Genomic DNA, 23,776 nt, shown 5'->3' with positions numbered 1-23,776 from the left:
CTTCTTCTTCACTACTTATATAAAATGGTCTGTGAAATTGCTAGTGAGGTGGCGAGATAAGTGGCCATGACTCTTGGTAGGTAGATCACGTCACTGAAGTCCAACTGTAGTACCACTGGTGATGATCCTCTTGTCCACTACGTGGTGCAAATGATAAATGTAAGCGAGCAGTCGTCCAGGCGAACCGCGTGTTAAGCTTGACATCTCAATACTCCTACTAAAGCTCAACGCCATGTCTTGTACTCCAAGCATAGCTTGAAATCACCTAAGTGTCTCTACCTCCAGGGCCTTCGTGAAGATGTTTGTATCCTACTGATCTGTCCTCACATACCTAAGGTCATGCGCCCAGCCAAGACCCTTTCTTTGATGAATTGGTAGTGCACCCTTATGTGCTTTGTCCTCGCACAGAACACTGAGTTCTATGCCAACTATATGTTGTTAAGATTGTTGAGGTAGATGACAATCAAGCCTTCGATCCTATATGCCTAACTCTCATAGTAGCATCTCTAGCCATGCTACCTCACATGCTGCCGTTGTAGCACCTTTGTACCTGTGCCTCTATGGATGACAAAACAACCGTGGGTTGCTTCTTGCTACTCGATGTGATAGTAGCAAGTGAGAATAGGAATTGGTTGGTAGATTGTTGACTAGATAGACTACGAGTCCAATCTGCATCTTTGTAACCATAGAGTTGCACCTCCATGCGAGCCTCATAAAAGAGTGCATAATCCAAGGTAGCACTCACATAGTGCAATGTGCACCTCACCGCATCCAAGTGTGGCTTCCGTGGAAGCTGCATAATTGACTCTTAAGCCCGAACGTGTAACTCAAATCTAGTCGTGAGATTGTCGAGTAGATTAGGCTACCCACAATCCTCCCATACACGGTGGCATTCTCAAGCACATTACCCAGGTTAGCTCGCATCTTCAAATTTTGATCCAAGGGCATAACACTAAGCATACAATTAGCCATAGCATACTTTGACAACATAACCAATGCATATTGCCTTTGTGATAGCCATATGCCCTCTTTCGTGCGTATGATTTCAAAGCCCAGAAAGTAACACATCTCTCCCAAATCTTTCAAGTCAAACGCTTCAAGAGGCTCTTTACTTGCTCAACTTCAGCCTCAAATCAAATCATAGATGCATATGATCACAATACCTACCTCATACTCCTGTCTGTACAAGAAGTGATGTACGTTAGCCATATGAAAACCAATAGTGATCAAATAGGTTGCAATCCTCTCATTCAAATAGGTTACAATCCTCTCGTGCCAAGCTCTTGGTGGCTGCTTTAGCCTATGAAGTGCTTTCCTCAACTTGCATACATACTCAAGATGTCTCACATCCTCATATCCTTTGTGGTTGCTCCATATACACCTCTTCTGGCAAGTCACCTTGCGAGAATGCATTTTGACATCCATTTCATGCAATACCCAACCTCATTATGAGTTGAGGAGGGTCGATGGTTGAGAGTTAGGTGGTCCCGGAGCAGGATGTAGCGCGGATAGTGTGTCGTGGGTCGTGCTCTCTACAGTGGGTGCTCCTCAGTGCAATGTGCGTGACAATCTCACTCAAAACAGACTGGAAACAAAGGAACAATAGATAACAACTGAGCTCACAGAGACACCACAGTAGACCAGAACATATGACTCGACTATCTCCAAGGACCGATACAGACTCTCGCGTGGCAGCACACTCAGCTCCAGCCCAGGACTCACAGGTACAATGGGGGTGTCGAGGCTCAGATGTGCAGGGATGATGAAGACGTGTTGTGTGTATAGACTTGCTACTCAAAACGACGACGCTGGACCTAACAGCTACTACTCATATGTACCACCATAAAGAGCCACTAACGGCTCATAAATGTCAGCCATCTAATCTATCTCCAAACTGAACGGTGGTGACCTGACCACGATGTCCACTAGACCAGTCCGTATCTCACAATGCCACGTGTCACTGCCCAGCCCAGAGAGTCTGTCCAGTGTGAACCAGCCTAGACCAACTGTACTAACTATGTGTTCTGTGAAAGTGACACTGTAGCCTGTACAGGTTGCCCGCTACAAGACCGCTCACCGTCTCGGTGAGAGGAATACTGAAATAACTGTGAAAGAAAACCACTAGGTATTGCATCCGTAAATCTTTCCTGAAGCACGTGCTAGGCCCATGACCTTACATGCCTCAAAAGTGGCGTTAAAAACACTGTATGCTTGCCACCGTCGTAAACCTTTAAATAGGAAGGAACCATTATGATTGCATAGTCCAAGAATCCCAATTGGCAAAACAGAATGAGGCTCCAGAACAAAGAGATATGGTCGGTTTGGATCCTTCGCATCTTTATCCTCCATAACCATAGAGTTGCACATGTTTGTTGATGCAACTCTGAGGTCTCTGACTTGCTTGTGAAGGCAAAAACTTTGGAAACATGCAATAGCGGCTACAAACTTGAAGATAAATCATGCTTTGATTACTTGCAAGGAAGAGAAAAACCAACTCGTTGAAGCTCGATACCACGGATTGCAAGAAATGATTGCAGCTGGCGAGGAGGTTTCTCTGCACGAATATAGTTGAGCTGCTTGCCAAATCCAATCAAAACATACAATTTACTTGATATGCTTTACTGGACAGTACTGAGAGGGTGAAGAGCTTGTGTAGAGGAGCTCTACGTTGGCCTGCAGGCGTTGAAGGTCAGAGGTTCACCTAGCCTGTGGGGCATCCAATCAATCACCGACCAGGTACCATCAGCAGCATCAGCCCGTGGCAGCGAGGGCGAGGGCAGGATTGAGAGGGGGGGGGGAGGGGCGAGGGGGTCCAAATGGGAGGGTAGGGGTGAGGAGAGAGAGGGAGAGGAGGGCTGGTGAGGGTGTGGGTAGGGGCGAGGGGGAGGGGGAAATTGGGTAGGGGCGAGGGCAAGGGATGGTGTGGGTAGGGGCGAGGGGGTGTGGTGAGGGACGAGGGGAATTAGATAGGGGCGAGGGGAGGGATAATTTGGGTAGGGGCGAGGGGATAAGAGGGTAGGGGCGAGGGAGGGAGATTTTGGGTAGGGGCAAGGGTAAGGGGGTGGGTAGGGGGCGAGGGAGAAAGAGGGGGACGAGGGCTGGTGATGGGGTGTGAAGGGGCGAGGGCTGGGTAGGGGGATGAGGGAAAGAGAGGGGGTGGGTAGGGGCGAGGCTAGGTAGGTAGGAGGTGGGTAGGAGCGAGGGCTAGGTAGGAAGGGGCGAGGGGTGGGTAGGGGGGCGAGAGAAGTGGAGGGGGAGGGGCGAGGGGTGGGTAGGGGCGAGGGCAAGATAAGGGGCGAGGGTGAGTGGGAGAGGGCGAATGAGTGTGAAGGGGAGGGTAGGGTCGAGGGGATAGGAGACAACAAACAATCTTCAATGCAAGATATAGCCGGAAGAGAGGAGATAGGAGAGAACAAACATTCATCTTCAATGCAAAGTATAGCCGGAAGAGTTCGTGTTCCACTGTAGATGAAATTCCGTGGTCCACTGGCTGAGAGAGGAGATGCTACAGAGTGCAGCAGTTGATGGAGAGCATGAGGAGGTATCATGAGCAAAACAGCTATCATGAGCAGGGAATTCATAAAACTTAAAAGCAACATCCTTTTGGTTGTATCCCGTCTTGAGGAAGCTAGACACATGGGAGAGCTTTGTTCTGGTGGGATCCTTTTGGTTGTATCCTGTCTTGAGGAAGCTAGACACAGAGGAGAGCTTTGTTCTGGTCGGAGAAGCAGGCACAGGGGTTGATGGGGCTGATGGTGAAGGGGGGCGAACTCCTGTAGAGGCAATTACTTTCCGCTTCTATGATTCTTCATAGGCTCACCAAATTCAAAGGCTTCCACCAAGGGCGCATCAGGAGTATTCTCTATGACCTACAACCTTTGAGCTGGCTCAGGTGGCTCATGATGGGTCAGATCCTCATCTGACCCGTCAGGTGGAGTAGGCTGTTCCAATTCGAGGCTGGTTGCTAGGGACAAAGAACTATGTTGCACGAGGGGATCCATGCCTCCTTCTAGACAAATTGGTTGCATTGGGAGCCAGGAGTATGTATCCACATGGCATCGTTTCCCCAATCATGAAGTGCTTTAGTGTTTCATAGACATGGTCTGCCGATGAGCAAGGGAAATCCGCCCTCTACCTGTGGAAGATGAACCACAACAAAATCCAAACCAAAAGTGAAATCTTGTACCTGCAGAGGCACCTTTTCCACTATGCCCACAGGGTAAACTCTCCTCTGGTCGGCCAATGTTACTGTGAAAGGGGTAGGTTGAGTAGGCTGCATGCCTAAAGCCATCATAGTGAACTCGGGCATCATATTGATGCCAGATCCACCATCCACAATTACTCTTGAAAATTGCTGTCCCAAGACGGACACTGTCAGGCGAGGGCTTCTATAATCAGTGAGGGGAGCAGCGGGATTGGATATCATATAGGACTTTGATGGTCGCACTGGGAGGTGCCCGCCACTAGGACTTGCTCTGCGGTAAAGTGACTGAATAACAGCAAGGGTGTCACTTCTAAAACTCGCATCTAGTCGCAGCATGTCATAGAGGGACACTTGTTGGAAGGTGTTCTTTAAGATTGTCTCTGCAGTAAGCTTTTCCTGTTCTACCAGTGGTTTCTCGGGTACCTTGATCTTTTGTAGATCGGAAAAAGCTTCATCAAGATTGGAGAGCAAAGATTTGGATTCTTGCTTGCCACTGGGTGATAGCTTGTCAGCAGCTAAAGGCAAGGTATCCACTGTTGGAAGAATGTGTGGGGGAGTTGAACGTGTTGGAATACTAAGACCGAGAGCACCTCTCTGGGCCCGAGTGAGGACATCCGATGGGTCCTCTACCAACTGCAGCTTATTTTGAGGGGTAACCACGTGGGTGGAAGGGGGCGGTTGAGGAACGGTGCTAACTGCTATCAGATTGAGCTTGGGAAAGCTAAACTCATTTTGGCTTTGACTTGGGTTCGAAGCCGTGGATGCATGAAGTTTAGGGCAATCCTTACTGTAGTGATCCTTCATTTCTTGGCAATGACGACAGGGAGGGAACCCATCGGGCAGATGGCATTTGCTTTGGTAATGACCATATTCCCTGAATCTGTAGCACAAAATGGGCCGATTGAATGGGCGAGTCGAAGGACGAGGTGGTCCTTGCTCCTGGTGCATGGAGTTGGAGGTGGAGGCATAGAAGCTGTGAGGTGGGGAGGGAGCATGGGTGTGATAAAAGCTCTGAGAGGGAAAAGTGCTCTGCATACCTTGCATAGGAGGGGTTGACAATAAAGGTGGCATATGGTGTGGATGGCCATAGGGAGAAACCATATTGGATGCAGGTGATGGCCCTTGTTGCAGAGTAGGACCAAGACTTTGCTGTATTTGTCGCAATCCCTTGAGGTAGTAGCAGTCCTTGTCCTCATGCCCAGACTTTTCGCAGAAGTGGCAATAAGCCCGAAGGGGACAGTCCCGTGGAGGATGTCCTAGAGAGCAACACGAGCTGCACCATACCATAGCTTTAGTCTCCTGCTGAGACCGAAGCTCTTCTATCTCTCTCTTGATTTGATCCAAAGCCTCGTGATGTGGGGACTTCTCCTGTTTAAGAAAGATTGATTTCTCCTCTTGAAGAGCGCGTTGTAGTTTAAGGGCTTCAAGTTCCCTCCGTAAAGAAGTCGAAGGGTCAGCTGGACTCTCCAAGAGTACAGAGGTAGTTTCTACCCGAGAAGAGTTTGTAAACAGCTTCCTTGCCCCCTCTATCCTAGTAGTAGCCGCAACAAACTCCTCCAAGGTGGCATCAGGTCGGAGATTCTCTCTCAGTTTTTGCTGAGAAGTCTTTGGAAGAGCCTTCTCGACCCATTTCTTGACCATGAACTCACCTGGTGGCTGAGGAAGCTTGGCAACCAGAGACTTGGTTTTAGTCATGAGTTCTGCAAAAGTCTCCTCTGGTTGGAGCACCATGTTGGCCAACTCATCCAAAACCTTTTCCTGGTAGTCACCTGGCCTGAATGCTGCACAGAATTGTTGTCGTAAAGCTGCCCAAGTTGCAAAATGGTTCTTTGCAAACTGACTGTACCATTTATCTGCTAAGCCATCCAAGGTAGAGGAAAAGGAGTACCAAAGAAGCATCTTCTCTATTAAGACCACGACCTCTACAGAGAGATACAAACCTCCTTGCATGGTTGTCTGCATCTTCTGAGGAGAGTCCCTTGAAGGTAGAAAACTTGATGTTTACCTTGGCCAAAACACTGGTCAACGCCTCCATGGCCTCTTGCCCAGGAACCTGTTGCTCAATAGCTTGCTGTAACAAAATGGGAGAGCTCTTCACTGCGGAAGGTGACCCGGAAGATGTTGAACTTGATGGAGGAATGGCTGAGGATGTATGTCGAGGTATGGATGATGAGGTTGGTGGACTTCTACCAGGTACCAAGGGTTGATGCCTTCTGTTGTAGTACTTCAAAGGACTTATTAGTGCGCTTCGACGCTCAAATGACCACCTTGTATGTGTCATGCAGTGACCACCAACCCAACCAAACTTTGGGCAAGAAGACCCTTAACTGGCTGAACACAGGTCTAGCCTCTACTAGACCAGGCGAGTGACTAGACCACCTAGTTGGACCAGGTACGAGGAGGGACTAGACCAGGGACAAGGAAGGACTAGTCCAGGGACGAGGAAGGCCTAGACAACGAGAGAGGACCAGACATGACCGGACCAGCAGGCTACACAGTGAAAGGCAAAGTAGGCGAAACCAACTAGCTTCACGATTTGTACCTTAACAGAGAGTGAGACTTCAGTTGAGGTCCCACCGTGATCGCCAAAATGAGAGCACCTGTAGCACGGATAGTGTGTCGTGGGTCGTGCTCTATACAGTGGGTGCTCCTCAGTGCAATGTGCGTGACAATCTCACTCAAAACATACTGAAAACAAAGGAACAATAGATAACAGCTGAGCTCACAGAGACACAACAGCAGACCGGAACATATGACTCGACTATCTCCAAGGACCGATACAGACTCTTGCGTGGCAGCACACTCAGCTCCAGCCCAGGACTCAGAGATACAATGGGGGTGTTGAGGCTCAGATGAGCAGGGATGGTGAAGTCGTGCTGTGTGTATAGACTCAGTACTCAAAACGACGACGCTGGATCCAACAGCTACTACTCATATGTACCACCATAAAGAGCCACCAACGGCTCATAAATGTCAGCCATCTAATCTATCTCCAAACTGAACGGTGGTGACCTGGCCACGATGTCCACTAGACCAGTCCGTATCTCACGATGCCACGTGTCATTGCCCAGCCCAGAGAGTCCGTCCAATGTGAACTAGCCTAGACCAACTGTACTAACTGTGTGCCCTGTGAAAGTGACACTGTAGCCTGCTACACAGGAGCGTCTTGTCATTGACCCTGTTGCTTATGTATCTTGAGTCAAGGTTTGGCGCGTTGGGTGGGGTCTCTGACAAGAGCAAGCTTTTGTTGACTGCCCCATCTAACGGTAAATGAAACACTGGTTGGGCAACCCCAAGTACTCAACTCTCTCTTGAATAACAGGTCTCTCCTCGTCGGATAGATCTTTAAGGTCTCTTGCGATAGTTTCCTACGACGTGAAAATTCTCTTCTTCTTCTCTCAAATCCAACAAATACCAACCTTCGCAAGAAAAATCCTCTTGAGAGGGATCGGGGATCACGGACCAAAAACTTTTGCGGCTACTGTCACAGCTCTCTGTGGGGACTTAATGAAGGTACCATTTACATCTCCCATCCAAGGGAGCGGGGGGAGGTACTCACGGTGTAATAGGGAAGCCGATTGAAATTGGAAACTCTGCCTCCTTAAAAGTACCATCAACTGCAAGGTCAAAACCATGGTGCCATCATCTGATGTAAGCCGTGGAAGCTTTGAGAACCAGAGAACTCATCTAAAGTACCTTGGCCCACCATATCTTGCGCCTTGAACTCAATTTGGTAGTAGCCTTGGCGGGGAATCTGCACACCAATAAGCTTGGGGATCTGAGCTAGGAGACAAGCATGCACCAAGTCTCAAACCTTTTTGTGACTAGAGCGGGTGCCGACACTTGTGCAAATAACAAAGGTCGTGTGATCCGATCGACCTCCATTGCAAGGCTCACTTTTTTCGTTCGTTGAAAGAGCAAGTCAGACGGAGGCCTCTATTAGGGCAAGCGAGGGGGCTGCAACTTTTCCCTCTCCGGCGAACCTAAGGTCTCCATTAGTGTCTCGTACTGCTGAAAAAGATGAGGCAAATCAGAGCAAGAGCGAATGTGAGCAAGGCGGGGCGCGATAAGAGGTGCTAATCCACTTAAGGCTCGAGAATGACGTGTTGGATAAGGGAATATATTCTATTGAACTATTCATAATGAAAAGCAAACAAAGTAGACATAACTTGCATTATTGAGAATTGCGTACAAGATTGTCTCTTACATAAGAGAAACCTGGCATTTAGGGCTTACACCAGATTGACAGAGCACTACTTGCATTATGTTGCAAGTGGTAGAATCGATCTACCTGTTTAGAAGATGCCCTTGGACTTTAGCTCAAGTATATAACCCACATAAGGCTACACACGGGATATCACATGACTCTATGCCACATAGGCTAAAACTGGACAAGAGAGGCTAAAACTGGACAAGAGAGGATACTTATGATGACTTAGAAAATGCTCCAAGGTGAGTTTCTTACCCAGGTCATAAGACCTGGGCCCTGCCCAACACTCTATAGGTGCCCCTTCTGCATCCTCTAGAATGAGGCACCCGTAGAGCGTTGGGCATTGCATCACCCCTCTCAGCTCATTGCTACTCACCAAATCTTCTCCGCAGTCTGAGCCAAGCTCTCGTCAAGAAGCACGTTCTCAAGTATCCGGAGTGTTCGGCTCCCCTCCCTTCTCAATGACAAGTACGATTAGCGCATATTATGAGGTGTTTTTTTTTTTCCGAGAAAAAGATCCCTATTAGTTAATGAAACTGCCCATAGGGCTACAACCACCTCTACTAGAGAGGGCTACAACAATCATAAGGGGGATACTCTCCCAATGAAAAAACAACATATGTACAATGAGGTTGAATCAAGAGATGGGAGGAGGGAAAAGCCACACAGGTGGACGGTAGTGCCATCTCATCACACCCTGGACCATGGTGAAGAAAGGCCCAGGTTGCCAGAGTCGAAGGAAAGCTTCTCTACGCTCTTGTATGTGGACGGAGTTGCCCTGCAGTCTCTTGAACTGTCCTTTGAGAGTATGGACCAGCTCCAGCCAAAGATCTCGAATAGTCTCTGTTGGTGGTACAAGGCGAGCGCCTCAAAGATGCGAAAGCAGCGGGCCCACCAAATGAACCAGAGTGTCAGGCCACAGATGAGCTTCCAACATTTTCCTCTCACTGCGCCACTCCTGTGGAGTAAGCTCTGTAGTAGCAGGCTTGGGTGTAGGTCGACCCCCTTGCATCACTATCATCCTGCTGGTGGCGGACATCTCAAACTGAAGCCCCGGGCCCGTGAGAGTGGACCAAGCAGCTACCCCCCAAGTGTACTGCCGTGTGGTGGAAAGAGCTGGCATCAGCCGAAGGACACGAAGCCAAACCTGCTGTGCCAAAGAACAATCCCAAAGACAATGGCGCTGACTCTCCACAGGATGGTCACAAGCTGCGCATGCTGCCGAGAGACCACTATGTACAAGCCAGCTCCCAGCCCGATGTTCAACCAGTCACTGGAACAAAGTGACTCGCCGCGGCTGGCTGGAGTCCCACAACCTCGCCCAAAAAGCTGACAAGAACTCAGTTGTGAGACCCTCTTCCTACCAATGAGGTGCTGCAGTAACACTGGCAAATCTTCCAAAATTGGCCTATACTCAGGACTGGCCAAAACCTGCTGAGCCTCTTGTTCAAAGTATCCAGCTAACACCAAATCCTAAAAAGTCTTCAATTTCTCTGAATTTCCTGTAAATACTTCTGATTTCTGAGATTTCTTCCCCTGATCAAGCACTTGATCTAGCACTTGATCTGACTCAATGCTTGGAGTAATGTTAGGCACATGAACTTCACTTGTATTTACCTTCAAGGCAAAAGTAAATAAAGCAGCTAAAAATGCAGACAACCTGCTGTTAGATTGAGTCTTCCTCTTATGTGGAGGACTGAAAATCTCAGCATGGATTCTGTCATAGACCCAATTGGCCCAACCTCTCTCCATGCTGCCAGTATGTGACGTCCCAGACGAACAGTGTACTGAAAGAAAGGGACGCTTGGATGGTCGGCTGAGGAGAAAAGGTCCCTCCAAATCCACTCCCCAGGATCGCACTACACTCGTGCCAGTGGACAACACTTCCAAGCCCACAACCTCCAATGGCCAGTCTCAAGAGCTACTGGGTCAGGATCTATAACACAAGTCCTCCCACAGATGCCCACAACACGGATCCTCTGAAAACAGCACTCTGCCACCTGTGGGCCTCTACTGAAACACGGTGTAAATGACCCACACCCTGTAGCTCGAAAAACAGGGAGAGGACAGTCTCCGAGGAAGCCCGAACTACGATGAGAACAGCCAGTCGCATGAAGGCTCCCATCCATTTGGGCGTTGTTGACTGGAGAGGCGTGAGCCACTCAGTTGGCACTGCCTCTGTGATGTCCTGATACAAACTCTGCACCCCTCTCATGCCTTGTAGCTAGATGCTTTGTAGCTCCTCTGACAAGCGTGAGAACTGTAACCAGTCACCTAAGGTGCGCGCTGGACCCTCTGCCATGGGACCCCAAGAAACATGAGGCCTACTACCTACCAAGTGGCCTCTCTGAGTGCTAACCATGGGGTTCCAAACAAGGGGTTGTCGTAGACGCTCCTCCATGCAAGTAGGCTGGTGCTGCTCCAGGCCTCTCCTCAAATGCTTCGAGGACAGGAGCAGACCCACAACAAAACGGTCCTCCAGTCTCCTGCTCAAGCCAACTCTGTGCATCTCTGTGAAAATCCATCTGGTCGAAGGTCTCCAAGGGCCTCCAGCCTGAGGCACTCTAGCACTAAGCCCCTGAAGTAAAAACTCCTTCCAGGGCTTCTCCCCTAAAAGCAATCCTTTGACAACAAACTTCTCAAGAAGGGCTCTGCTCTGTTGTGCTGGGTTTGATCCCCAATGTCACGAGGACGTGGCAACTGCTAACCTTAGTTGTTGGTTTCTTTCCAATGATTTTTGTTTAATTTTTGAAACCCTCTTTTTAAAGTTGCAAATGGTCGGACATTGTATGGCCAATGTGAACGGTAGTTTCACCCGCAGACGGGAAGTTGGTCGGCATTGGAACTTGTAAAGTAAAAGGATGTCTAGGCTCAGTTCAAGATCATATAGGTCCCCTTGTCACACTTAGCAAGTTGGTGGATACTAGGAAGTGAACTCGATAAAGGCCTAGAGTCAAGGTGTGACTACCAACATAAAGTATCCGACAGTTGGGCCACATTGCACTTTTGGATGCGGTCCCAATGAGGATAGATGGTCAGATGACCACAGGGAGCCCAACGGAATCATTTCCTAAAATGTAGGGAACTGCTATTTTGGGCCGTGAAATGTGTTCGCATCATTACCTCTGGTATGACTAGGGGAACATTTTACAACTCTGCCGCAAAGTCAATTGGGCGACCAGTCGGGAGATTTTAAAGCGGCGAACCCAAAACGGGAAAATGCTTGTAAATGCGCAAGTGTCAATTTTTCATGCACTTTCCTCCTACAGAAAAAAGGGCGCTGATTTTTTATGCTGGGAGAGGCCTCATTTGCTCTTTGTCACAGGTTAAGAGCTATGGAGTGCTTCCTTTCCCCCTTATGTACAGTGCGGTGCCAGGAGTGATGACCTGCACGCTCCGCACTGCTCTCTCTCTCTCTCTCTCTCCCATACGAGCAGTACGTTATGCCCCACTAGTGGGCTTTTCATTTGACGGGATTGTCGAGGCAAGAGCCTCTTGCACAGGTATTGGATTAGCTAGCGGCTAATCCCCCGCAGGTACAAGTGAATTCGGAGAGGTTTTACGTCAGAAATCTCGTCCGATTCCAAGGGGCAAGTAGCCCTACAGGTGCAGGAGCTCGAGGTCTTGCTACAGATGTGACCGGCACGTGAAACGGAGCCCAAAACAGGGAATTACAGCCTGCTGTGTATTTTTGCAGGTTTAGGGTCTCGGCCCTAAACGGACCCTAATACCCCCAGGAGGTTCGGGGACGCGAGGGGACCGCTGTACAGGTGAACTGGCGCATTTTCGGGGCAGAAAACAGAGAATTCAGCGTGCTGCAGATTCTCGCCAGGTTTTGCAAAGTGTCTGTATGCGTCGGGAAAGTCATCTATTGCGTGGGGATACTGACTGTGAAGCGTCCTAGTACAGTTATGTTACCGAAATCGGGCCAGAACATGTGTTTCTTAGCCTAGATCGTGCGGGGCAGCTCGTAGGAGATCACAGGTTTTATTCCCTCTGTTAAAGAATATAGAAATACTGAAAGGGGCGCCAATTTTGGGGCCTACAGGTTATCGGCGTTTGCTTGGAGCATTCTAGCTTCCGAGCCGTGTGTGTACTTAGGTGTTAATCCCCGTTACAGGTTATCTTTGCAAAGTACTGTGTCTGTGTGTAAAGTAAAGAATTTCGGGTGAAAGCCAAAGCCTACCGCCCTACGGGCCGGTTTCACCCAACCCCCCTTGAGAACAAGGAAGAGTGATGACTTACCAGGCCACTTTGGCCCGGGCTATCTGAGTGTCCCGCCCTGGCCAAAGGAAGTTCTTGATCAGCCTCTCTACCTCGCTGATGCAGGAACTCGAAAAGATCCAACAAGATGTGATGTACCACATAGTAGCCAACAACACATGGTTGGCCACTACAACTCTGCTTGGTAGAAAAGGTCGTGCGGAGATCCATTGTAACAGCTTCTTTCTGATGGACAGGAGGAGGGAAGCAATCTGCTGCTCAAGAGACAAGGCCAAACCAACCTGACAGCCCAAGTATCAAACTGAAGTCCCTGGGGGAATCCATCTGAAACCCTCACTTGGCAGCCAATTAGGCGTAGGAGCACTACCAACTGAGAAAGCCATTGTCTTTCTCCAGTTGATCTGTGCGCCTAATGCACAACAAAAGGTCTCAAGAGCCTGCTCACACGTGTGAAGGTTGGCCTCCTGGTCCTACAAGTACCAGAGTGAGTCGTCAACAAACTCAGCATCCAGTAGCTCATCTCCCTGAATAGGGAGCGCTAAGCCACGTAGACCAACCTCTTGTGAAACCAAAAACCTGCTCATCGCCTCAGCATAGAACAGAAAGAGGAAGGGGGTAAGTGGGCAGCCCTGTCTGAGCCGAACGTGTGAGCATGAAGCGATCTCCTCTACGACCTGCCAAAAGTACCCGATTGTGTGCCCATCTGTAAAGAGCTAACACACCTCTGATCTAGGCATCTGAGAAGCCCATCTGTGAAGAGTATCTCCCAAAAAGTCCCAATCGACTCTATCGTAGGCCTTCTCAAAATCGAGAAGAAGTATCACCAGATCCTCACCACGGAGGCGCGCGATGGCAGCCGCCTCCTAGAAAGTAAAGATGTTGTCAAGGATACTACGCTCCTTGACAAAACCTGTCTGTGTCCCATGTATGATGCTTTCTAGAAGTGGATGAATCCTCAAACTCAGAGCCTTGGCAAGAATTTTGTAGGCCGAGTTGAGGACGGTGATGGGCCGTCATTGTTGAATCTCATCCAAGGAGCCACCCTCCTTGGGAATGAGGTGGATCAGGCCCTCACTCATGTTGTCAGGCATCTCCCCAACGTGTAGAATGTACTAAAAAGCGCTGCAGAGATCTGAGCCAAGTACGTCACAGTACTCTAAGAAAAAGCTGGGAGTCAGACCATCCTCATCTGGATAGCTACCACGGGGAAGTGCTCTGAGACTCTACATGCATCCTGACGCTCGGATCGAGGCTCTGTTGACAATAGGTCATGGGAAATGTCTGTGGCAAAAACACGCATGTCCTCTTGCTATGAAGCAACTGATTTGTCAGGCCTCCTCAATTGGGTGACCCTGGCATGCTCCTGTCGGGGCCCCACTGTCTCAAAGAAATCCCCTGTCACTCTGTCACCCACCTGGGTCCACAGAGACGCCTGATGATGAAAAGCAAACTCCTGGCGCCTCTCCTCTGTGCTGGCAAGCTCCTGGCGAGCCTGTTGTAGCTGCTCCTCCAATCAAGGACTGTCTGGATGCTGCTCCTACATCCTCTGTAGGGAAGCAACACCTCGTTGGAGACGCTGCTCCTCCTCTCTCGCTGCAGCCAGGTGAGCTGTAGACTCCTGGAGAAATAGCCGACTAAGCTGAGCAAGTCCAGAGGCCACTCTGTCAGCACGAGAGTCCTGCAAGTCTAAGCCCTCTGTCCAAAGAGTCACCACTCGCTCTTTGAGCGTAGAGTCCAGAAAGACCCTCTCAGGGATGCGAAGCATTGTGCTCTCCCTCCTCTGTCTATCTGTCACTGTGAGGATCACTGGTGCATGGTCCGAAAAAGAAGTCCCAGGCAGAATGCAAACCGACCCACCCAAGTCACAGAAGTGGTCACTAGTGTAGAAGCGACCTATCTGAGATAGATTCATCCCTCCCACTCTATGGTCCGAACGAGAGAAGGCCAGGCTGTCTGGGGGCCTCACAAAGCTAGAATGCTTCCACACATCTGAAACCCGCAGTCATACATAACCTCTCCCAAGCTGCCAACTCAACTCCATGCACAATAGTATGGCTACCTCCAATCCTGTCAGAGGGGTCCTCCAACATGCACCTCCAATGCACCATTGCTCTGCCTGCGGCAGAGACTCTACAATGTGAGCCCAAAACTCTGCACGTGCACTCGTCACATTGGACGCATAGATGTTCAGGAAGCCCATGAGGCAACCCTGAACCTGCATAGTAATCCACTGAGCCCTGCCTGGCACAATAATCCCTCTGCCCACAATGGCCTGTTGCAAAGAGTCCGCAATAGTCATACATACCCCACCTTGGATGCCTCAAGGTCCAAATGCGGCCGACCAAAATGTCTCATAGCGACCACGCAAAATCTAACCACACCGTCAAATACGGCTCTCACAAAGATGATGCTCTTGTAGCATAAGAATGTCAATCTCACCACCCACAAGGCATCTCTGAAGCTCCTGATGCAGCCAACCCCTCTGAGCTGAAACTGGGGCCCTCTAATCCCTGCACATTCCATGAGATGATCTTCATGGAGTCAGTGAGAGAAAATAGATGTTGCCGCACCAGCCAACCTCGCTATCTTTGAGGCCGGTCTGGATGGGGAGTAATGCGTATCCGAAGGACCTCTAGACAAGCGCGAAAGAAGTGACTGTCCCGCCCACGCCCAAGCTGAGCGTGCAGCCCGAAGGGCTACATCCTCTGTCCAAGAATCCTTATGCACAAATACATAACAAGGAGGACTCTAAGTGTCGGCAAACAAATGCACCACAATGTGCCTGCAACCCGCTGCATCTAGAGGCATCACGCTGAACTTGGCAAGAGGCCAAAGTGTCCGCACTAGATCTGTCACCTCTAAGTCACGTGTGTGGTGTGAGAACTCAATAGCCTGAATCTGGAGCCAGTTTAGGACTGTGCACAGGGTCCACCTTGTGAGATCCCTACCACATAGTGGAAAGGAGAAACCCACCGCTGTGTCGAGAGCCTCAATGCCTCTAGCTGCAACAAAGAGGACATGGACTCGAAAGCTAGCCTCCTCCAGGTTAGGAGAAGAGTCACCCAGAAACCAAGTGAAGCTGTAGTCGAGGAAGTCCTAGCGTCTGTGAATGTTGAAGCTAGTCAAACCTCTAGGGTCTGCTGCAAAGGGAGAAGTCTGCATCAAAAAGGCGGCCTCAGGTGGGGCTGTCCCTCTCGAGCCACACGGCTCGTAGTGAAAGCACTACCAAGAGAACGCCTCGCGGTAGAAGCGTGTCCAATACCCCGCGTCTGAGGAGTGGAGGAGGGGTCGGGAGATGAGACTGTGGGCCCCATCGGGGAGAGACGAGAGGCGGGAGGCGAAGGTGGAGGTGGGGGAGGCGGAGCGGCAGCGTCTGAGGGAGGAGGAGGTGGTGGTGGAGGAACTGAAGTGGACGGGGCCTACTGAAGGGGGTCAAAACGGTTCCCAGTCGGAACCCAATGCTTCTGAGTTGCAAAAGGTCGGCCACCAGGGGGAGCAGTGGGGCAAGACTGCCCTTGTCGACGGCGGCCAGACACCTGCTGCCATCTGTCAACTGTCTGATCACACTGGTCACAGTCGAGGTACCAGCATGTGCGTCCTATGCATTTGGCTGCTTGGCATGCTCAACCTTGGGAGGCTACGCATGCGCTGTGGGTTGAGGTCTCCTGTGAGGACAGACCTTTGCCAAATGGCCCATTTGTCTGCAAATGAAATACTGATTCGGGAGACCCGAATACTCCACACTCTGTCTGATCCATCCCCCACTCACCCGAGGCAGCAGTACCACCTTGGGGAGGGAGTGTGTCTCTCGAACAAGAACCTGCACAGTAGGTAAACCTATGGCCTTGACCACAATTGAAGCTGCAGTGCGCAGAGACTCCGAACTGTCCCGAACATGGAACCAATCCTCAGGAGAAGAGGGAGGTACTCTCGCCTCAGGCCTGGGAAACAGACCGAAATCGAGTCTGCCTCAAAACCATGATGCCATCGTCGGAAGTAAGCTCGAGCTGCTTGGATGCCGAGCGGGTTCATCGAAATCACCTTGGCCATCATCTCTGCAGACTCGAACTCTACCTGGTAGTACTCACCCGAGGATCTGGACATTGGTGATCTTGCCCACATCAGAGAGGAGACGGGCTTGAGTAAATCCCGAACCTCACCCCGACTGGGCCAAGTGCCAATGATCTTACAGATAACCGAAGTGGCTTGCAAGCGCTCCACTTCGGCCATCAAGCTCGCTTGCTCTTCTGGCGAAAGAGCAAGTCGAAGGGTCGGCTCCACGGTGCTGGGCGAGGGGGCTTCTGTGGAGTCCCTCGGAGGTGGAGCAAAAGCCGCCATTCTGTGTCTGTTGCTGAATCGAGGAGGACGTTGGCAACGAGGCGCTCACAAGGAATCTAAAATACAGCCTGCGTGCAGCCGAAAGCGTGACTCGGAGGGATGGGGGATAAGGCGGGGCAAATGGAGCAGGGGAAGGGGGCGCGCACAGGGGTAAAAGGGTGGGGGAAGGGGAGGATGAGGCGGGCAAGGGGCAGCGCGGCGCAGAAAGCGGGTGAGGGCAGGGAGAGGTTGCGCGAGGGGGATAAGGGGGGGGGGGGGGGGGGGGCTGGGCGATGGCGGGCAGCGAGCAGCGAGCTTTCTTTAGTTCTCTCGCATAATATGAGGTGTTAGTGTCAATGGAGGAGTAATTAAATTGACATTCATGATTAAGAGAGTACACAATGAGACAAGCACAGGAGAATAACCTCCCCTACAACACTGGTCCAAACCCTACAAAGATGGAATCCATTTGGGCTTATGTACAACTAGGCACTGCCACCTAAGCATCACATGACTCCAAGAGTAACACATGAACAACTACCTCAGATGCTCCATATGGACAAGAGGGTACATTCCAAGATACAACTAAGATAACCAAGAGAGGGGTCATAGGACAAGGCCCAGATACCCAACAAGAGCCTGCTAAGACGGCCGTGGACTCTGGAGCCCCTCTGACACCTAGGAGGTCACCTGAGTAGAAATGGTCAATATGCGAGAGGTTGGAACCCCCAAGGCATTGATCCAATTTGGATTACTCTAAATTCTCCTGCTGCTGTGGAAAAGCCCTATGTTCCCATACAACTGTCAAACGCAAAGCCATGCATAGCCTTTGCTAAGTTTCCAGCTTACTGCCGTGAATAGTAATATGGCTCCCTGAAAATTCTATATGATAGGTCCTCAAGCGTATTGAAGTCACCCCCAACACGCCAATGTAAACCACTGGTAAGACATCTGCAATCATAGTCCAAACCTGTACTCTCGCATGCATGATTGTGGGCATAAACATTTAACAAGCCAGTACTCTCTCCATGAGAGCACATTATAACCAGTGAGTTTGTCCAAGCACGATGAGTCTTCTATCCACCATGGCACGCCATCAAGAATCCTCAATCGAGGTATAAATGCCACCTTGGGTACCTTTAGTACCAAAAGAAACAAACCAGAAAGTCTCATGCAGCAGGAAAAGCGTGTTGTGCTCTCTACAATGGGTGCTCTTCAGTGCAATATGTGTGAAACCTCACTCCGATAGAAAGAGAAAACAGCACAGCAATGGAACCAGCAACTCAAAAGACACAACAATAGACTCAGAAAACCATGTAACTCGACTAACTCATAGAACAGACTCTGGCTGGGAGCACACTGAGCTCCAAGCCCATGTCTCATAGATACAATGGGGGTGTTGAGGCTCCAATGTGCACGGAGGGTGCAGGTGTGCGGTGTTGGACCCAAGACTCAAGACTCGCGACGCTAGACCATAGAAAGTAGATAATGATGTCGTAGGTGGCCACAACCGACTACAAATATATACAACTGGACCACTCAACTAGACCAGGACGAGTGACTAGACGAGCTGGTCGACCGTCGAGGGCTAAGCTGGACTAGACCAAGCTGGACGAGACCAGGCTAGATCTGCAGACTGGCACAAGCGAGGGCTTCACCCAGCTAGCTCCTCCGATCTGTACTTTGAATGGAGTGAGATTTCAGTTGAGGTCCACCGGGCGTGCCAAAAATGAGAGCACCTGTAGCAAGAAAAGTGTGTCGTGTTCTCTATAGTGGGTGCTCCTCAATGCAATATCTGTGAAACCTCACTCCGACTGCAAGTAAGAAATTTCCGCAATCCTTGCCTTGGGAAAGCTGAATGAAGGGTACTCTCTAAGAACGATCAAAACATTGTACTTTATGTGTTTCCAAGGCTGAGGTGCGTGTTTTGTGAGTTTTAGTGTTTGAAATTCTTGTCACATTATGGGGCGAGAGAACAGCAAGGTGAAGATGTGTAATGTAATGTGCTAAGACCGAAAGTGGGTATTGCAAGTTAAGATTTAACCACCACTAACTTTTGAGATTTAGTCTTTTGGGTACTAGCTGAGTTAAACATAGGTATCGCTAATAGCTAGTATTGATTGCTAGCATCCATTGTTTTGGAACAGCTTCTTCTCGCTGTAGGCACAAAAATGCAGGTCATCATCACAAAGATGGCAATTCAGATGGCAGACCAGCATGCTGTTGTACTGGGCATGCCACTTGTAAAGCCAAATGACAATCTTTTCTGGTTTGCTCGTCCCCGATTTATCCTTCACTGCCTTCACTTCATTCTTTTTCAGGTGCCTTCACTTCATTCTTTTTCTGGTCTTGTATTATTAGCTTGTTGTCAATTATCTTTGTCACGCCAGTTCTCTATGTTTAGTATTAAATAGTACTTGTCTTGGATTTGCAGAATGCATTGGAAATCTCTTTTGACATCTGGGCTGCGGTAAAAACTAACCTTAGTGCTGATGTATCTTCCATTATGATTGTTGCCTTCAAGCTGCATTTTCAGAAAAATATATATAATAAAAAGACAAATTTGGTAAGCGTATTGCATGTAGGTCTCATTCCCCCCCCATAACTGCTTGTATGGACATCCAAGCTCACTGGTCAGACGCCTTGTTATTGGGTGAGATGTAGTCTTAAGATTTTGAACTGATTTCTCTCTGAATGCTTTCAAGAATCAATTGGTGAAACTAAGAAGGTGACATATTCTGTGTTTACAATACGCAGGATTGTGGTCCAAATGGTTTGTGGAGTCGTCACTCTACCTATTTATGCTCTTGTATCTCAGGTGATTATTCACCAGTTCAAGTAGAGAAGCAAACAAATGACTGATACAGACAGTTTTTCCCATTTGAAAATTATAAAAATTGCGTTCTGATGGCTACATGATTTTAATTGGATGTTTCTACACAGCAGAAAGCATGTGAAGCCAAAATTTAAGACGCTACCTCAGACTGCAAGATATCTTGAGTGTGCAATATGTTCCAATTAGTCACCATTTTTGAATTGGATTTTTCATGTGATAGGGTCATAGCATTGGGAGAAGCTTCTCTATGGTTGATCATGTATTTACACTTGGAGCTATCATGAAGGAGAGTTGAGCACATGGACGTTAAATCACTTGCTGCTTTGTGAATATCCGCAAAGCTTTTGATGTAGTATCCAGAGCAAGATTGATACATAAATTGTATGCTCTGAGTAATATTACATGGGGTAGCTTGGCACTTTATGAGACCGTGACATGTAGAGTGGGAATGCTAGAGGGCCCATCAGTGATGTTTCACCCCACCTTGGAGTGAAGCAGGGATGTTCACACTCTCTTACACTTCTCGATATGGATATGATGAGATATTTGGCTATATTGATAGAGAGGTAGATAAGAGTGCACAATGATTAGGCACTTGGATACCCTTGTTGCTTTATCCGGATGATATTGTTTTCATTGCTGACTCGCCTGAGGGGCTACCGCAATAGTTATTACAGAGCTAAGTATAAGATAGAGATTTGTCTGCGAACCTCGACCAAGCCAAGGCAATGATATTTAACACCATAGCACCAGTAGTCCGTGGTTGAAAGCATCAGCACTAGTAGTTACATATTGTCAAGAAGTGGTTTCGCAATCGGTGGCCTAAACATATATGGGAGTCTTTTTTATAGGACATTCTTTCTCTATGAGTAAGTCACCAGCTTAGGGATTGACACGGGGATATGCAACACTAGCCCGGTTGGAGAGGGTGTGCTCATTGTTACAATTTCAAGAGCCCCACACTAAGCTAGGTTGTTTGATACATTAGTGACATCCACATTATTGTATGGGGGTACAGATCTGGGATTCAACTCTAGACCATCACAGGCGGGGTCTAGCCACTAGTCACTATGATCTCTAAGATGATCTAGTCGAAGGCTGTAGTGCCACATGAGGTTGTTAGAGCAGAATTGGCAGCTACAGCGGTTGTGATTGAGGCTCTTACTAGACTGGTATCTTACATACATGGCTTGTGGGAGTTTCTTGGTCATTGTGATGCTAGATTGGTCCTCCAGTCAGAACTCAACAGCTAGCCATGCGGGGAGACTCAGATGTTGATACACATAGATGTGAGCTTGGTGTCAATTGCATGGCTTTACTATGGACAGATTGTGATCCTTTGAGTACTCCTTTGGGTGCACCACACCAACAGGATATCAGACAGGATCTCATGTAGATTGATTCGGAGGAGACATGGGCAACACCTCCTCAAGAGTTGGGGAAAGAAATGGCTTTTACAAATTTCACTTCAGGATGGAGTTTATTTTACAGTCAAGATATATGGATTGACACCTCTCGCACAGGCTTGGATGTCATAGGACAGCTCTGCACCTCCTGCCTACTGATATCAACTGCGGATAGATATACTTCGGTGCCTTAAGAGAAGGATATATGCCAGCTATTCGATTTAGACTGAGAGACGAAGAGCAATACACATGTCAGCTAGATATGGGGATATGGGGACAATTTCTTCCTCAGAGAGGGCTTTGAGCCTCTGCCGATGGTGATGGATTACAGTGATCAGAGATGCCGTGGGGCTTTTTCTTGTTAGAGTTATGCAGACACATACATGCTTTATTAAGGGAGTTCGGCAAGCTTTAGCAAAGACCCTTTCATAGGCAGGTGACAAATTTCTTCTAGAGAAACCCTTCGGCTGAAGTTTAGGGCAGGAGATTGATGCCAGGATGCAACAACTCATTAGTCAGGTGGTGGTATTTAGTCATGCCTACTCAGGAGATTGGGCTTTTGGGAGATACTTTATGGTGGATGTCTTCTGTTGTAACTTATGTCACCGGAGAAGACACTGGTATATGATTTCGTCTCATAGGCGAGTTCTCTTTGGCCGTATGAGAAGTTAATCGCATTTTTTGTTCTTTCTCTTATTCTTAATATATGTTGCTGACTGATTGGCAAGCTATGTTACTATGTACTGTGCATATTGACAGGTTGTGATTGCCTTTGTGCAGATGGGTTCCAGTGTGAAAAGGACTGTATTTGAAGAGCACATTCAGCTAGCACTAAAGAGGTGGCACAAGCGAGCAAAAGAAAACACTAAAAAGGATGATAAAACCTCAACAGACTCAGATGCTGAAGGCACATCCCAAGAGCAGCCATTAGCTGAGGACTCAGTTTCTGTTGAAACGGAGATAGTCGTACACGGACCTCGGTCTCCTTGACGTACACGAAGGACTGATGCTGGAGAAGAAGTACCCAAAGTAAAGGAATGATATTTCTTGGGGAAGAGGAGCTCTTGCATATCTGAACCATCGAAATGGTGAGAAACAGATGGTGTGCTATGCTTTGTATCACCTGAAGGAATGTTAGCAAGGAGTGTCAGTCACTCAAAGAGGAAAAGATACACGTCAACCGAAGAAGTGCAAGTGACAAAGCTACCTGGGTAGGCAGATTGTGGCTCTCAATAATGGCCTCCATGCAAGCTGAGGAGTCCAGATTGTAAAAGGGCAGCAAGCTGTTCTTCTTTCTCACGGCAAATTTCAAAGCCGTTGTAAATTTGTATGTACTCGAGAAAGCTGGAATGTCTCGAAACTAGTACACTAGGCTTTCTATGGACAAATTGTTTACTGCAATGAAATGGGTTGTCTTGAAAACAAAATAGGGTTTCCTTGCAACTAGTCTTGCTTTGTAGGCTTCCTTTAGAAGGTTGTCTCGGAGACGTTACCTTTAATATGATTCAATAAATAAAGAAGAGAGGACACTATAACGAACGAACGATTGAATGTATGTGGAATGAGGACAAGTGAGGAAAACTTGTAGCTAAACTAAACCAAAAGAAGCATCGACGAACTCTCAATACAACATTGACGAACCCTAAAAATTGAATTGCACTATTGACATGCCAATCGTGTACGGACGTGTTTCGATTGTGCAACGTAGAGGGCAATGTATTCTGTGTCAAGCTATAAAAAAGCAATGTGAATAGTTCAAACATTTCGTCTTGTTGTGAGGCAAAGAGTGAAATGCTAAATACATAGTGCACGTCATGCAGAATTGCCATACAAAAGTATGGTGGAGAGTTGGCATTGTGGTTTCTCTAGAAATTGTAAGGGACGGTAGTTGTGCCTTGCCCCGTAGTTTGTATATGTGGTCCAAGCAAATGCATGGGCATAGGCAACTGGAGGTAGATAATGAACTTCACAGTTTTGTCGAGGTGGAGCCCTACTTGTGTACCTGAAATGTCCATTGTTGCAAATATATATTCTTTCTGTGACACACGTCACAAGGGTTAATACAAATACAAAAGACGTAGAGACGTTTAAACTTAATGTAACGAGGAGGAAAATAATTTTTTGTTTTTTGTGAGAATTGAATCAGAATAAATTAGAATATGAGGAGTCTTTTTAATGTGGAATTTCTCTTTTTAATTCCAAGTCAAGATTGAATTTGTGAAAGTCATCATATACAATCAAAACTATAAATTTTGAACGGCTAACAATATAATCTATTTTTAAGAACTTTTGATTAAGATTTGACTGAAAGGTTGTTACGAGTTCTCTCCGTCGTTCCTAGCATGTGGTGCATCAATTAGGTGGCCATGGTGATGCCTACGCGTGGCTCTTGCCCGATGGTATTGGGCCCTTGCTCGACCATGTAACATGGCTAATATTTGGAAGGGATAAGCACCTCCCCTTGTGGGCCTTCTGGTGTGTCGAAAAAAAAAGGTTGTTTTTTTTGGAAAGAGGGTTTTTCTTAACATTGGGTCTTTGTCCTAGTAACCAAGACTACATGTCCTAATAACCAAGACTCT

The 23,776-nt window shown here is 48.3% G+C and overlaps 1 protein-coding gene across 2 annotated transcripts in view; it reads left to right on the top strand.

Moving 5' to 3' along the window:
• LOC147428910 (MLO-like protein 5) overlaps positions 1-22,624 on the top strand; it is a 155,744-nt gene extending 133,120 nt beyond the window's left edge. Inside the window, exons 11-15 of one of the 2 annotated variants that reach the window (XM_086495339.1) lie at positions 19,103-19,276; positions 19,390-19,425; positions 19,541-19,608; positions 19,713-19,773; positions 21,978-22,624. In XM_086495339.1, the coding sequence (XP_086351465.1) occupies positions 19,103-19,276; positions 19,390-19,425; positions 19,541-19,608; positions 19,713-19,773; positions 21,978-22,187 (549 nt within the window). In that variant the 3' untranslated portion in view covers positions 22,188-22,624. Of the gene's footprint in view, positions 1-19,102; positions 19,277-19,389; positions 19,426-19,526; positions 19,609-19,712; positions 19,774-21,977 lie in introns of both variants that reach the window. The other variant, XM_086495341.1, reaches the window with a different exon arrangement.
• The last annotated feature ends 1,152 nt before the right edge of the window (positions 22,625-23,776 follow it).

The sequence above is a fragment of the Adiantum capillus-veneris genome, chromosome 22, assembly GCF_014529385.1.
Source record: "Adiantum capillus-veneris isolate H3 chromosome 22, ASM1452938v2, whole genome shotgun sequence".
Classification (NCBI taxonomy): Eukaryota; Viridiplantae; Streptophyta; class Polypodiopsida; order Polypodiales; family Pteridaceae; genus Adiantum; species Adiantum capillus-veneris.
Note: the sequence above shows the minus strand (reverse complement) of the source record. Positions and strands in the feature narration are given on the sequence as shown.